Source organism: Phragmites australis, chromosome 14 (assembly GCF_958298935.1).
Source record: "Phragmites australis chromosome 14, lpPhrAust1.1, whole genome shotgun sequence".
In the NCBI taxonomy this organism is placed as follows: Eukaryota; Viridiplantae; Streptophyta; class Magnoliopsida; order Poales; family Poaceae; genus Phragmites; species Phragmites australis.
Genome location: NC_084934.1, coordinates 27,516,102 through 27,533,321, shown reverse-complemented (window position 1 = coordinate 27,533,321; position 17,220 = coordinate 27,516,102). Strand labels below are relative to the sequence as shown.

The window sequence follows — 17,220 nt, the reverse complement described above, 5'->3', positions numbered from 1 at the left end:
TGGTGATTGGTGCTAGGAATAATTTTGTCTGGTAGGGATTTTGACGGCTGCAATTGGCTTTTTTTCAGGTCTAGGTTATAGTTCACCCGAGGAAATTGGGACTTCGGCAGGTAATTGTGTTAGAAGCACATGCTCAGGTTGTTTAAGTGAATTGTCTTGTTTTAGGATTCTGGAATTGGCTTGTTAACTGATAGTAACTTGTTTTTTTGCTTAACTTGAATACTTGATGCTAAACGTGCAGCTGTGCTATCAGTGTTGCTTGAGAAGATCAGTTCATAGAAGTGTGCTTGGTATTAGTGCAGACATTGTACTAGTCATTGGTAGCCGCCAAGCAGCAGCTCCCTCCGCCCAAGCAGCAGCTCGTAGACCTTGGCTGGCCCTCCCCATCCCCTCTTACCCTGGGTCCACCCACTGTGCCCTCGTCAGCCTCCCCGATTCCCCTTCCTCGGCGGCGGCCGCGCGGTACTACGACTCCGAGCCTGACGGTTTGGCTCGTCGTTACGCATCGTGAGTGCGGGAGCCTGTTGTGTAAGTACAACCTGTTCACCAACGCCACGCTCCTGCTCCTGCTCCTGCTCCCGCGCCAGGCCACCAAATTTGGTGTCGCCGCGTTAGCTTGGAGGGATCTCCATCGGTGGCCTGATCTGGGAGGTAAATAATTCGGTGTGGAACACGGCAGCGGCTAGGAGGGATCCGCGTCGGCGTCATGATCTAAGAGGTCTCAGCATTGGTACGTAAGCCTCGGATGTCTTGATGATGGAGCAACATTGAGTTCTTGCCTCGCAGAAAGGGACGGGATCACATTCCCCTCAACATCGGGTGTGATGGGATTTGTACAGTGGTGGGATCCAATTACAAAGCATCTATTTACAGAGAACCCAAACCAAACAGAAAGTATCCAAATCGCTTTGCAGCGGGATCTGATTACGTAAAAAAACTGAACCAAACACTACTTTCAGTTCATAACATTGATGAAAGGGGAAGCATTTGAGCATCTTGATGCCATGCTGCGCCGTACAGGTCGATGCGACCATTAGTGCTATATGATGCGAGTGCTTCTTGGCTTAATGATGCTGGTGATCTCCATTACTTCTCGCCCATACGCAGGACAAGGACGCGGTTTGTGAACAGCCCTGGCTTTTTGGAAAAAATTTACGGTAGTCTGGAAGGAACGTGGTCCATCATTTTTTAATTAGATAGTCCAAATTGGTTATAATACTATATATTATTTAGAGCTAGTATGAGTAGTATATGTGAGAAGTATAGGTAGTATAAGAGTATTTTTAGAAAAAAAGAAATGGCATTGAAGTTATATTGTGCAAATTTATAGGTTCAATTTATAGACATGCCCGAACGGTGAGAAGCCCATCCATTTGACGGGGAGTTAGTTGAGGTCGGCACATCCTTTTACGGTGACTAGGGTTACGGCGATGGCGGCTCGAGTCATGATGACAGCATCTCGATCCGCAGGGGAAGACGACACCAGGAGCGGCGGAGGTGGTGAGGAATGGGGCCACCCCGGGAGGGTTGGGCGGGTGCGGAAGCGGCATGGATGGAGGGGTGGGCGGGCGCGGGAGCGCGACGGCGTGGCGTGAGAGGAGGGGCGGGCGGGAGTGGGAGGCAACATGGACGGCCAGTGGGAGCGGGAGAGGCATGGGTGGCGGCGGTGTGCTGATGGTGGTGTCATTTGGGTCGGCCTGTTTTCGATCGACATCGATTGTGCAAATTACTGTCGTAACCCTCGGTGGCATGGTAGGTAATTTCAATATTGTATAATTACTAAAATATCCAGTCACGTGGATCGTCGGATTAAATTATTATATTTTAATACTCTTAATATTTAAAACACTATCGAAATAGTTATCAAAAACTCTAATTTTTTTATGATGTAGATAATGTTATCATCCAATTGTCCAAAAAAAATTTAGATAAAAATATGGCATGTACAATGAAAAACGAAAGAAAGATAACCTAAAATTTGTTTTTTGTTTCTTATTGGACAAGTAATTATTCGAGTTGAATATTTTAAAGAGCTAAATGATAACATTATCTACGTCATATTTTTTATTTTTAAACCTATCACCTATCCAACGAGCTAGAAGAGTCCAGAACTGTAATTTTTCTAAACGAACGTATATAATTGAAATGGAAAATAGCTAGCTACGCTAATACTCCATCCAATAAAAAATAATTGAAATAAAAAATAGCTAGCTACGCTAATACTGCCTCCAGTGAAAAATACTACTACAAAAGATTGTTATTTATTTCTCGAATTTCGGTTTTTTGAGTGGTATCCCGTGAGCCTCCCCCTTCATTATATGCTGATACTTAACACATTGGATTAAAAAAACCCACCAAAATCAGAGTTTTATGAGGCATTTGGTGCCACAGGCCAGCAAAAATAGTTATTTTTGTCCCATGAGATCATCATTCATCTGGCCGATTTTCTTCTCTGCCATGACACCCAAACAGTGCTCTACAGGTCCAAGATTGATGCAACAATGAGTGGTGAATACCAACGCTTTGGAATTTGCAGGCGGTCGTGAGTGTTTGAGGTACAGTAGTGCTGCATGCATTGGTGGTAGAGGTGGGATTTGGGTTCGGGCCTCGGGTCTTTCGGGCCGTGCTAGGATGGTCCGAGAAATTGTTCGGATTAGGCTGACTTAAGCCACCTTCAGCTAGGCTCAGATGCACGATGGACCTCGTCGGGCCGGGCTGGCACGGGCCCAGCACCATCACACTCCACCGCACTGGATTCCTGTGCTCGTGTTGTAAATCACCATAGTTCTTGATCCTGCAGGGATATGTATAATCATAAACTGTTTAGCTTCTTAACTTACAGCCTCTAATTCAAATCCATGGTACTGAACCTTGCATATTCTCATTTGCCTCAATGTTCAGTACATCATGAGTCCATGACCATTTTCTTCTTACATGCAGAAAAATGGCCTAAGAGATGTGACCGAACAGAGCCAATTTTCTTTCTTTTATTTGACATCACCATATCACAACTCAGCTTACAGATTGTATATGACGAACTGGGCCACCGTGCCTCGGGCTTTTTTCATACTGGATCGGCCCAAGCCCGACCCATTTTTTGTACCGGGCTGGACCGCCCATTGGGCCCCATATCAAGGCCCGACCCGGTCCATAAATCGGGCCGGGTCAGCCGGCCCATCAGTGCTCGTGCCGGATCAGGCTTAGGCTGGACTGGGCCGTGCCGGGCTTGGGCTAGCCCAAAGTCTCAGCTCTAATTGGTGGTGCGTGTGTATACCCATGTACCGATGCTACACCATTATCGTGCTAGACTGGTTTTAGGGACGAAAACGGAAGGTAATTGTCGTGCAAACCTTACACCATTTTTATTTTTATATTTTTTAAATAAAATAAAAATAGAAAAAATAGAAATAGCTACGAACTTGAGAACATTGACATTAAAAACGAATCAATTCAAGGAAACACACCGGTATAACCAATAATTTTAATTGAGAACACCGACCTATAAAACCATGGCTTTAAGTTTCGACGAATACATAATTAATTCACATCAACAAAAATAATTCGCACTCTACATAAATAAATCACATAATGACATAAGTTTCAATTGAAAAACAATCACCATATGGTAACTCGAGAACTCGATACAACATACAATCACACAAAGACTAAAGTTAGCGACGACGTAGGCCTATGAGCTTGAACGACATCGGCAGGTCGGCAACCGACTAATACTGGACCACTAGGGTCTATGTAAAGTTTGGGGGTAGGGATGATGTTTGAGCTGGCCGATTGGAATTGTTTTGTGGGTTACATTGTATTTTGTGAAGTTCCATCTTAATTAGAGAAAACGAGAAATTCTTGATTAAAAATGGGATAGTGATAATACGGTAGTGAAAATAACCAAATGGTTTTCGCCTCGTTTCCGCGTAAGTCTCAAAAAATCTGAAAAACATTTAGAAAAATTATAGAAAATAGATCAGAACGGGACGGGATTTATCCCATCCGTTTTCATCCCTAACTGTCGATTAGTGGCACCATGTAGGATGATTAAAGGTCACAATACGGCTCTCACGACGAAAGATACAATAGTGTTTCATTGGTTTGTCAGTTAAGTATGCGTTTAGTTGGAGTGCAAGGATAGATATGTTATGGTCATTCATGTTTTTAGTGATGTGGTCATCGAAGTTATCTGTTTGGTTAGGTTGATGAGATTGTCCAATTTTATGTTTTGTTGGAAGGAGGATACGAATAATTAGCTAAATTATATCTTTTAATTTTAAATAATAATAGTTAATCATACATTAATCAACACGCCCTAATACTTATCGTTGTTAATCTTGCTATAGTAATTTCTAATTAGCAATAAAATACGATAATTACCATTAGTCATATTCTAATCAACACACCAATAATACACTAATAACTATACTAACACTTATCAATCATAATCTCACAATAATAAATACTAATTAGCAATATAATATATTAATTATTGCTAATCATTTTACTAATTTTCATCGTTAGACAAGGTGGATGACCCGTCCATTAAAAAACTACTGGCTCAGGTTATCCCGTATCTATAAAGAATATTTATCAAAGCTACATGATCTTATCCATTCGTTTCTCAATTAAACCCATTAAAAATGTGGATGGTGATCTCCCGGTCCCACCAACCAAGCCTATGCCAAGATACCTGCATCAAGCAACGTTGCGCCCTGTCTCAGAAAAAAAAGGAGCCGTCAATAATTCTGATAGATCCGAGTCTAACCTGGGATTTTATTTTATTTTTCAATATTTGTAAAATATATGCTATTTTAAAATATTGCACATCTAAACTACCGTCAACTATTGGTAAGGCAACAATAATATTTTATCCATCCAACGGACGACACTTTTTAAAAAACACTATATTCTATATATGTACAATAAATTTATCTTTTTGTTTCTCATTGTAAAAGTAATTTTTTGATTTGAATTTTTTTAAAGGGATAAATTATAGCATACTAATTTAGAATTTTATATGACTATTTGAATAGTGTTTTGAATTTTGAAAGTAATAAAATACAACATTTATTTTTTAGTTTTTAAGCTATCACTCGTGAAAGAGCGACATCTTTATTTTTTAAAGGTGTCGTCATTTGAACGTCTTGCTGGTGCTCATCCAACAGACGATGATATTCTAGATGTGCAATATTTTAAAATAAATATGTATTTTTATAAATATTAAAAAAATAAAAATATAAAAATGGATAAAATTCGTCTAACCCGTGCCTGCCTGCTGCACTGATACAAGTTAGAATAGTTCTTGGGCCTTGGTTAGGCCAAATTTGGCCACCAAGAAAGAAAGAAAACACACGTACCTTACCAACTAAAGGCCCCACAAGGCAGTCACCACCTTTCTCCCCTCGGAGCACGCAAGACGCATTCCCGATGATTTATTTATTTATATTTTAAAATAAAAAAATATAATTATAAATTGTATCTAGTCTCTCATGGGAAGGACGGCAGGCTGTCTGTAATTTTTCGGGCACATATATTTGCAATTTTTTTATTAAAAATAAAAAAATTCCATTGCCGATCCTGGCATCCCAACTCCGTGCAAGTTTCCGCATGATCCATCACGGCAGGGAGACTGGCTGCTCCGGCCGCCGGTGGGCGCTGACCACGAGCGACCAGGCCCGGCTCATACAGTTGGGCCAGCGACCAGTGACCACTAGCCTGGCGTGTGGCGATAGCGGGGAGACGCGGAGGCGTGCACGGAACCGGCCACGGATCCCCAGCTCGACCGGTCTTCAATCCCCCCACCTGTCCCGAGCCCACCGGTCATCTACTCCGCCTTCCCGCGCGAACGGGATCCTCTGCGCCGCCTCCCACAGGTGGGAAAGGCCCCTCCTCCGTCCAATCAAATGCCGCGCCATAACTTCCCGGCTTGCCCGTAGGCTCGGCGGTGGCGCCCGTGCCGGAGACGGGGAGGGCAGCCGGTCGCGTGGAGGAGGTTCACTGGACCAGAGACCGGCGGGGCCACATGGCATACGGTGAGGTGCTTGGTCGGACTATGGCTAGCGTTGGGGGCCCGGGCTGCGCCTGCCGGTCGGTCTACGACTCTACGTGCCCGCGTGGGCTGCCGGACAGCCAGTCTCCGTCTCCTTTGGGGTGCGCGATTCGGCCAAGGCGATTCCGGCGGTCTCTTCAGCTTCAGCTCAGCTAAACTCGTCAGGGAGCGAGCGTGCTTTACGTGTCCGTTGTCATGTCGTCTCCAAGGAGGTTTGCAGCTTGGAAAACGTCTTGTCTTGTTGCACGACCATCAATCATTTCCGGGGAAAAAAAAGGTCTGAGTCTTTCGTTCAAACCCAACCACTCGCAACGATGCAACCTCTCTTTGTCACCAACGCTCTAGTTGTAGTACTTTGTTTGAGAGGGAAAAAAGGGGCAAGTCCTCTTGCAAAGCTTGCCCCTACACACTCTAATTACACCCTATGTATTAGTATGCCATCTATGGTTTGGTCTAACTTTCGGTTTTGGCAACCACCTGGCCCACCGTATTTGAGTTAGCTCAACCAGATAGATTCGTTCATCATAAACTATCCAGCTTCCGGAACCACCTCTATATACGGTGGTATAGTTACTAGGAGATAACTCTATCCATCGGAATTTAAATTCTAATATTCATGATTTACGTATATGTAAATATTTTTAGCAGTATTATCTATAGACATGTTGTAATAGTGTATTCGTCGGTGCGTGAGTTTAATATGTATAGGTAGTAGTGTATATACATGTGCATCACCTTATAATAAAAAAACTATATCCAAATTCTGGCTCCTCCTCTAGAAAATACTAGTACTGAAAAAAAAACAAGAAAAGAAAAATACTACTAGTACCTACACTTCTACCATCTGTGTTAGTACTACCGGTGAAAATACAGCAATACATACGGTCACATATAAAATAGGAAAACTAACATTTATATTAATACCCTTATTTAAATTTCTGAGGAAACATATAGTTATAAAACAGTCTATCATGAAAACGAAAATTTCCATCGACTCTTCAAATTGTTGGATTTTTTTAATTTCACGATATCCCGTATTTATTGCTACATGTCAACACATGTGGTTGGCAGTTGTCGACGGACCCGACCCGAAAAGCCATTATGGCAACACACGTAGTTAGCTTGACACGTGGGCTAATAACTTCATTAACTCATGACAGTGTCCTTCTGATCCACTAGAGCGGGGCCCACATGTCTGCCTGTCAAACCCCCTGTTAACCCACGCAATAAAATTAGACCGAGTCCGTGGCGCGGCGACAGAGCGCGCGGAGCAGAGCAGCGAGCCGCGGCAGCAAAGCAAGCCAGCTCAGGGGGGGAGGAAACCGAGGCAAGCGGCGGCTGCGGAGGAGGCACACGCGCTTCTCGTTCCATCTCCCGGGCGCTGCCGCGAAGCTGCGGGGAAGGTTCGAGGAGGAGGCTGGCAGGCGAGACGCCGGGCGCCGCAGGCGGCATGGGGAGGGACGAGCTGCTGCGGCGGAGCCTCGTGGCGCTGGCGGCGGCCGTGGTGGTGACGGGGGTGGCCACGGCGTCGCTGCGGAAGGCGGCGGCCACGTACGGCTTCGGCATCCTGGCCATCGCCGGCGTGCTCCTCCCCGACTGGGAGTTCTTCGACCGCGACTTCTCCCAGTGGCTCACCCCCATGCCCGCCTCCCGCCGCACGGCCGCCGCCGCCGCCGCGGAGCGCGAGCACGACGTCTGGAAGTAAGCCGCCGCCCGCTCTCTCCCCCTCCACCTGTTCTTTGATCTTTCGTCATGGTCTGTGTGGGATTAGTGTTCTTGGAGGCTCGGGCAGGGCCAAAGCCCAAATATCGCTGCCTTTTGGCGTTTCTTTAGTAATTTTTTTTGCTTGTTTAAGCATACGGGATCTTACTTTTTTGGGGATCGAGAGGGGTACATGCCACATATTTCCTCTTTCAGGATGTTTCTTATCATGATAAATGTTTTGATTTTAGATGCAAGTTCTCGCCCATTGTAATTGGGTCTAAGGCACCTGACAACGATGAAGTTTAAGCCATTTTTAGAAAATGAAAATAATCTATTGGATCGGTCAGGTGCTCAGATTTGTTCTTGATCCTAGTGGATTCGATATAATAGATCGAATGCGTCTTGATCTGTGTTTGGTCCACAAGATCGTCACATTAATTCTTGACCTAAAATCATAACAATTAATGGACCCTGCAGGTATAATATGATCAGGGAATGAAATCAAATTGCTTGAGTGATATGCAGAAAAAATTGTCTCCCCGTAGCAGTGCCATTTGCGATAGGGACTTGCGGGCCTTAACTAGTTTAGTTGCAGAATAATAGTGTTGCTGGCGTGTGTTCCTGCTATTAATACTGCTATGGATCGCAAAGGTTCAGTGGCTTATTACTTTATTCTGTACAGCAGCTGGAGGTTGATTTATGGTTGTGTTTTTTAGAAGTCTAAATTTAAGTGATGGTGTGCGGTTGTAAGTTTGAGTCGTTGATCCTAGCATAACCTAATAGCAGTTGAGCTGTTGGTGTTTTAAGTAATGGATTAGGTTTAGCAGTTGGAGTATGAGTGGCTCAAATATCACCTTTCAGGACGGTTTGCGTGTGTCTTTTGATGTATACATTTCTACGGGTTGCTTATCAGATTGTCACTGTAAGATGTAGAAAGGTGCAATAAGTCAGTTTCTTAACAAGCAAAAAAACTGGATGAATTTATCTAGAGTTGACCTAGACTGTCTGATCTGTAGTTTGACAAAAAAAGAGGTTACTGACTAACAATTGGCATTCTGGTGCTGCTGGTCAACGGGGCCTTGAGGGTATAAATGGCAATATAAGCCCAATCGTAGCAAGTATTAACATAAGCTACAATCTGAATGAGTTCACCAGACCAAGAGGTGCAAATTGACTTTTTTTATGAAACAGTAGGATCACCCCCTACTGATTATATACTAATATTAAATATAAATAACAAGAAGTCAGAGGTACAAAATTAGGGAACCAAAAAAGAGAAAAAAAGAAAAAAAAGGAGCTATTACAAAGATTCTAGCCATTCTTTAATACGAGGAAAGTATCTTCTCTTCGCTCTATGGATAACCAAGGCGAGCTCATGAATAAATCTCCCTGATGCAAATTGACTCTTACTATTTGCAACAGACTCTTTACGAAGAGTTCTTATCCAAATGACCGTGTGCATGCCTCAATTCTCTGCATTGCTTTTCTGGATAGCCGGCCTTAGTTTGCTCTTTTGATTCCATGTTTTGTTACTCATAGAGACCTGCATATTCTTGCAGCATTGTAGTATTAGTACCCAAGAAGAAGTGGGGGAATAAGAATAATATGATGTGGATGTTCTAATTATGATTGTTGGTTGAAGTCACTGTAGTCATTCTGCTTTAGGTGCTAACCTATCTCCGACTATCTAGAAGTGCCTAACAAGATAAATTTTTAGTTAGCAGGCACTAATGGAAAGGTCAAACCGGCTCTAACCTTTTGTCAGGTGAAACCTGCATAGTACAAAGTTCTTCTTCTCTTAAAAACCTTGTTCTGAAGGTGAACAATCTCGAAGCAAAAATCTTTTGCATTACTGTTCTGTTTTGTTGTTGGCAATATGCATGGACAATAAGCACCTCCCTATCCTTCTTAACAGATTGTAATTGCTGCCATTTTTTTCATAAGTTTGATTTGCTGCAGAAACAATAGTTCTAGTTCATGTGTTGACAATTACTATCCTATTTGGAGCACTACAATTTACTTCTCTGCATCTGCCCGAGGCTTTGTTGGTTTTAACATCTTTAGGTCCATGACCTATAGAAGTGCTTGAATGTCGACGGTTGACCACAGTTAGTAACTTAGATATTTGTTAACAAAATAGGCAGGTAATAGTGCTTTGAAGCTCATCAAAATCCGATGATATCCTGTGAGGCTTGCCTGTGCTTAGTTATGTGAATTAACCAATGGAATTTGTCAAAGTTTCAGCCATGGGTTGGCTGCACTGATGTTTGAGTATTGACTTTTATATCACTCAGCATGTTCAGCCTTCAGATGTTCTTGTCTTGAATTTTTTATCACTGGGTTGTTGAGCTTTTACCTAACTTTGGCAAATGGATTTTGACTGATATCTTTGGAAATAGTCGAGGGACATAGTTCCCCTCGTTGCGAAGACAAATAAACAAACTGCATCAATCGCATAGTAGACGGGTATTAACACCATGCCTTCTATTCGAATTCCGCACCATTCTTGGCGTTACCACATCATATGTAGAAAACTAGGCCTCTCATTTTTGCTTGACATCATCAAGAAGGATATTTCTCCTGTGAAGTATGGAGTATGTACTAATGGCGCACATGTAATTGTGTACTGCCAAATACTGTGTTTCACCTTGACTGTTCTCAGTATGCTTGTTCCTCGAATGTTCTCAGTATGATAGTTCCTTTATCAGCATCGCCTTTAATATGCCTGAAGCTAAAACAGCTGCTTCTAGTTCTGATGCTGTTTTTGATCCGTCTTACTTGCTGTTATCCTCAAAGAGGCAAAGACTGACCTTTATGTCCTGCTTACCCTCTGCAGATTTAAGCCCTATCCACTCAGGATGGCCATGCTGACGACGGTCTATGGGTTCGGCCTTTACAAGTGGTGGATGTACGTATCTAGCTAGTGAATCCTCTTCCTCCGTCTCCCTCCCGAGTACTGAAGTTTTTTTGGAAGAATACCATGACAGGGCTTTCTCAGCCATTCTTCATTGTGATCGGCAACTTACATTGCCTGGTTGTACACTCTGCTGATACGAAAATCGTCTGATGGGGAACACCCCAACACAAGTTGATGTATGTAACTAGCGGGTTTTGTAATATGGAAACATCATCATTCGTAGTTGGAAGCATGAAGCTAGATTCAATTCTTTCTCCTCTTCGTCACTCTTTCTTCCATGGTGCCTAGATCTCCTTCGCCACCTTGAGTTTTTAAGGGCTATGAACATATATAGTGTTGTAATATGTGCGATAATAAAAGCATGAATATCAAAATTTCATAAATAATATAACAAGAGCAACAGTGAATAAATATCATATACATAATCGTAGAAGAAAATACAACCAGCACAATAACAGATATAACAACCATCATGTATAGATATTTGTAGGACTAAAGCTCTTAGACAACTCTACCGGTTGGCTCTAGAATTCAAATGTTATGTTCCCAAACTGATCATTAGTCATATCACAAATTAGACAATTATAATGAGATCACACATAGATAAAGATTTTGAACTAAAATTCTCTGAAAATACTATAGCCTTCTGGACAAGCCTGCTGATCAAATTCTTAAACGCTAAAGAAAACAAGCATCTGTATGACATGAGGCTAGCAGCACAACAGAGACCAACAAGGCAAGAACCTCAGTTACTAAATCAACATGACATACTGCTCTTTCAAATATCAATCAACAGGTTAAGCTCGAAATATAGTCAACAACAGCACCTATCCAGGGGCTCAACACAACAAGACAGTAAATTGAACAACTACAAAATCGATATGCAGGAACCGATCAGAGAGAATCAAAGTGCAAAACCAATTATTGCCTAAGTCTTCTAGCACTTAGAGAACCACTCAAGATCTTATCTATTGTACTCAATTAAACAAGTCCAATTTCAATGTACTAAACATCATCGAGCATAAGAACCAGCAAACATGCTGTTCAGTGCAAAAAGAGTAAAAAACTCATAGAGAAATATGTTGGAAGGAGCGGACAAGAGGAGCAAGGCATGACTTGAAGGTCGCAGTTCCAAAAATCCAATCATCCGCCATTGCCTCCGACGAGAAGGAAGACGGAGATACAATACCCTACCACACTGCAACGGTACATGTGGGCAAGCCTCGGCTCTGCAACACCAAACACCACCAATCTTTCACTTCCCAGCACCAACCGCACCGGCCAAGCTTGAGGAAACCCCAGGCTCCAACTCACCGATGTAAAGCCGAGAGGAAGACCGAGGAAAAAAAAAGTGAATCAATCTCATCTCTAGAGAGGAGAAAACCAGGGAGAAGATAAAAGTAATGGCTTGGACACTCGCACGCACCATGATTCGGTCCTCACCTCTGAATTAGGTGCGCGCCCCTCCATCTAGCCACTCCAGTGCCAATCCGGCGACCACCAAAATAGCCAGTATAGCCCCACAGTGCACGAAGGAGTGGAGGACTCGGAGGAGGCCATTCCACCGCCGCCAGACCAAGCACCAGGAGCTCCATCCTTATGCCCTCCTTTTCTCCTTCACCTAACCCTAGCAGCTGTCGGCTCAATAGCCAAGAGATCGCGGGCCTGGGCCAACCAAATGGAGAGAAGGCTCGGCCAACTGCTGAGTTTCGGCCCATAACGAAATTTCATCACATTAAAATTTCTGAAATTTACAACATTCCCACCAAATTTTAATGTTGGAAGTGTCCGATTTTATATACAGGATTTGAGTAGAGTGTATCTTTCGGATTTGAACACTATACCTAGTCATATAGACTTTGGCTCGAACAAACAGAGGAAGATTACACCTTGATTCTCTATCTTGGTGTAAGAGATTCGATCAATATAACACTTTGCACTAGGCTGCAAGGGCTTTAGCTCTCGGGTTGGACGTTATGGTCATGTCCGAGTACCATAATTCATGAGTGTCACCTGGAGAAGTACCTGGCTTCTCTATGATTGTGACCACATAGTCACACTTATATAGGTGAATTCTCCTAGATGTCATGTAGGACAACATCTATTGCCATAAGATAATGAATTCATTAAGAGCTAACAGCTCACCCTCTCCTATAGAAGAGCAAAGCAGCAAATGAGATTAATTTGCTCTTGTATCCACACATCTTGTTTTCCTAGAGCTTAGTTCACAGGATATCCGATCTCCTAGGATATGTTACTGCCGGTGTGAACCTTATCAGTGGGTGATAATCCCATTCCTCTTGACGTTGCCTGAATGACCGTTCTAGCCTTTCCTTTTGTGAAATGATCTGTAAGGTTCCTTTCAGACCGAATATAATCCATAGCGATTATATCCGTCTCTACTGCATGCCTGAGCGACTTATGTCGTCATTTTATATGCTTCGAAGTCATCATATTGTCCTTCCTACTCTTCACCTTAACCAGAATGGTTTGGTCATTGCAGTAGTTGAGAACAGCCGGAATTGGTTTATCCAATATCGGCAGGTCAGAAAGGAGTTCTCTAACCCATTCTGCCTCTATGGCTGTTGAGTCTAGCTCCACTAGCTCAGCTTCAATCGTGGAGCGAGTAAGGATAGTCTGTTTAGATGATCTCCAAGACACTACTCCACCTGCTAGAGTGAAAACATATTCACTCGTAGCTTTCATATCATCCGAGTCACTGATCCAATTGGAATAATTGAATCCCTCTATGATTGCAGGATGGTCAGAATAATGAATCGTAAGGTTCTTTGTCCCCTTTAGGTATTTAAGAATTCTCTCCAGTGTTATCCAATGATCATCTCCTAGGATGGACGTATAACGACTCAACCTGCATACTGCATATGAGATATCATACCTAGTTGCACTGCTAAGTACATGATAGAACCTATCATTTGTGAATATTTTAACTGGTCTTTCCCATAGCCCACATTTTTCTTCAGCTTAGCATTTGGATCACAGGACGTGGCTACATGCTTACAGTCTATCATTCCAAATGTGTAAGTACCTTATCCACATAATGGGATTGACTTAGAGTTATCCCATTCTCACCCTTCAGCAACTTAATGTTTAGAATTACATCAGCCTCTCCCAGATCCTTCATATTGAAGTTCTGAGATAGAAAGGACTTGGTTTGGTTAATCATTTCCAGGTCTGTCCTAAATAATAATATGTCATCTACATATAGACATAGAATGACACATTGTCCCCCGCCATAGCGATAATACACACACTTATCGGCTAGCCGACTGAAGTTAGTGTAGTATCGAACTTTTCATGCCACTGCTCAGGGACCTGTTTGAGACCATACATGGATTTGATTAGCCTACATACATTACCCTCATGTCCTGTTACCATGAATTCATCTGATTAGTGCATATAAATCTCCTCATCCAGCTCTCCATTAAGGAAAGCGGTCTTGAGATCCATTTGATGCACAAAGAGATTATACGAAGCTACCAGTGCTAAAAGCATGTGGATAGTGGGAAATATGGAACATGAGAATACGTATCAAAGTAGTCCTTACCTTCCTTTTGCGTAAAACCCTTAGACACTAATCAGGCCTTGTACTTTTCTGTAGTATCATCGGGTCTACGCTTTCTCTTGAAAATCCATTTGCAACTGCCCTACTTGCAGCTAACTGGGAGGTCTGCTAACTCCCAGGTTCCGTTAGTGATGACCGAATCTATCTCACTACGAGCTACTTCCTTCCAGTACTCTGCTTCTGAAGAAGAGTATGCCTCTGAAAGGTTTTATGGTTCATCATCCACGACATGTGACAAAGTCATCTCCTAATGATTTTTCAGTTCTTTGCTTCTTACTCCTCCTAAGTTCCAATCCAGGAACTGTGTCACTGACACTCTAAGGAGCAGGGTCATCAACTAAAAGATCAGGGATAGCAGGCTCCTTCGCTCGCATAGGAAAGATGTGCTCAAAGAATGTCGCATCCCGAGACTCCATTATCGAGTTGACGACAGTGTCCGAGACATCAAAATGGACCACTAGGAATCTATAGGTGATACTCTGGTGTGCATACCCTAGGAAGACATAATCAACAATCTTTGGTCCTAATTTCCTTTTCTTCGGCAGGGGAACTATACTTTAGCTAGACAACCCCAAGTGTGAAGAAAGGACAGATTCGATTTCCTCCCCTTCCATCCTTCATAAGGGGTTACCTCGCGATTTTGAGGAACAACCCTATTCAGGACATAATTAACTGTGAGAACAGCCTCACCCCACCATGAGTTAGCCATGCCAGAACTTTGTAATAGGGCGTTAACTAAGTCACGAATTGTTCGATTCTTTCTCTCGGCTACTCCGTTGGCCTGTGGTGAGTATATTGGCGTAAATTCATAGATTATGCTACTTTCTTCACAGAACTCGGAGAAATCTTTGGGAATATATTCCCCACCTTTGTCAGACCTTAGTCTCTTTATTATCTTCCACGACTGGTTTTCCACCTCGTCCTTATAGATCTTAAAGTATTCTAACGCTTCAACTTTTGTTCTAAGCAAGTAGATATAGCAAAACCTAGTAGTATCATCTTTAAGAGTAAAGAAATATCTTTTACCACCCTTAGTTAAAATTCCATTTATCTCACACAGGTTAGAAGGGATCAACTCAAGTGGCAAAGTGCTTCTCCCTTCGACCGAATGAAATGGTTTGCGGGACTTCTTAGCTTGCATACACACCTCGCACTTATGGCTCTTATCATAATTATATGAGGGAATAAGATTCATCTTGCTCGAACGCATAATTACTTCATTATTAACATGACAAAGACGTGAGTGCCATATATCAATGTTCTTATTAGAATATGAAGAATAGAAAATGTTTACAGAACTATCAAGAATAGAAATACGGTACATACCTCCACAATCATAGCATTTTCCTACAAATGACCCACACCTGGTTAGCACTACTTTATTTGACTCGAATACTAACTTTATTCCTTGTCGGTACAGCATTAACCCGCTAAGTAGATTATGGGTCATGGCAGGCATAAATAGTACATCCTTAAGGACAATAATCTTGCCAGAAGTCAGCTTCAGGCTCACTTGTCCTACTCCGCGTACTGCTGCCGAAACCCTGTTCCCCATCAGAACGGATCCACCATCTGCACCTTGGAGAGAAGTAAAATATGTGTGATCAACACAAATATGCCTTGTAGCACCTGTATTAATCCACCAACTTACTGGTGAATTTGACATAAAGGCCTCAGGTACATACCCACTAGTGGAGTCTCCTTTGCCAATATCATCAGCCGTTGCACCTGCCATATGCACTTGGGCTTTGGTTGCCTTCTGCTATTCAGGTGTCGGCCCCTTGCCCTTACGATCGCAACATCTATTGGCCTTGTGATCCAACCCGTCGTAGATGTAGCAGACAATCTCAGGCTTCTTCTTCTTCTTCATAGCATTAGCCTTCGGTCCTAAAAACCTAAGCTTGAAATTCTCTTTCTTCACATTCATCTCAGGATGGTTCTTATGCCCGACAAGGTTAGCTTATGCGGGCGCATTCACCTCACCATAGCCTGCCTTAGACTTCTTCTAGACAGTTATAGCAGCAATGAGCTCATTAAGAGTCAATCGCTGCTTTAAGTGCTGACGTGCAGTGATAAAGTCACACCAAGAAGAAGGTAGCTTGTCCAGAATGGCATTAACCTGAAAAATCTCAGGAAGGACACAACCATACTGGCTTAAGTCTTGCACGATCAGCTTCAACTCATGGATTTGTTCCATGACTGATCTGCCATCTCCCATCCGAAAGTTCAAGTAGCTTGTCACCATGAAGGACTCGTTGTCGTTGTCGCTTTCAGCATACTTGTCATTCAACTCTGTCCACACCTTCTGTCCTTCCCCGAAACTCACGTAGACATCGAAGAGCCTATTTGATAGGACGGCCAAGAGATGTGCTAAGGCTGAGGCATTAGCCTTCTCCTAACGGACCCTTAACATGTCGAGATGTGTTCTTTCAATCTCGTCTAGCACGGCTTCCTTCGGAGGGGCAGGTGGCTCCTCGGTGAGGACTCAGAATAATTCGAGCTCCATCAACCACAACCTCGTTCAGGCCTGCCAATACTTAAAGCCGGTTCCATCAAAACTCTCAGGCTTAATCGCCTCCGAGGACGACAGTGGTAGGGCAGAAGAGCCAGAGCTAGCCATCATAGAAGCTATTGGATTTCTGGATTGTTGTAATATGTGCGATAATAAGAGCATGAATATCAAAATTCCACAAATAACATAACAAGAGCAACAATGAATACATATCATATAAATGATCATGGAAGAACATGCCACCAGCACAATAACAAATATAACAACCAATATGTATAGGTATTTATAGGACTAAACAACAATATGTAAAATTAAACTTTTGTTCTCAGACAACTCTATCAGTTGGCTCCAGAACTCAAATGTTCTGCTCCCAAACTAATCATTAGTCATATCACAAATTGGACAAGTATAATGACATCACACCTAGATAAAGATCTTGAACTAAAGTTCTC

The 17,220-nt window shown here is 42.8% G+C and overlaps 1 protein-coding gene across 1 annotated transcript; it reads left to right on the top strand.

Moving 5' to 3' along the window:
* Positions 1 to 7,311: 7,311 nt before the first annotated feature.
* Positions 7,312 to 10,923, top strand: LOC133891335 (signal peptidase complex-like protein DTM1). The gene is made up of 2 exons (XM_062332052.1): positions 7,312 to 7,753; positions 10,593 to 10,923. Exons 1-2 carry the CDS (start codon positions 7,503 to 7,505, stop codon positions 10,678 to 10,680), a joined length of 339 nt encoding a protein of 112 aa, XP_062188036.1. The 5' UTR covers positions 7,312 to 7,502; the 3' UTR covers positions 10,681 to 10,923.
* Positions 10,924 to 17,220: the final 6,297 nt, after the last annotated feature.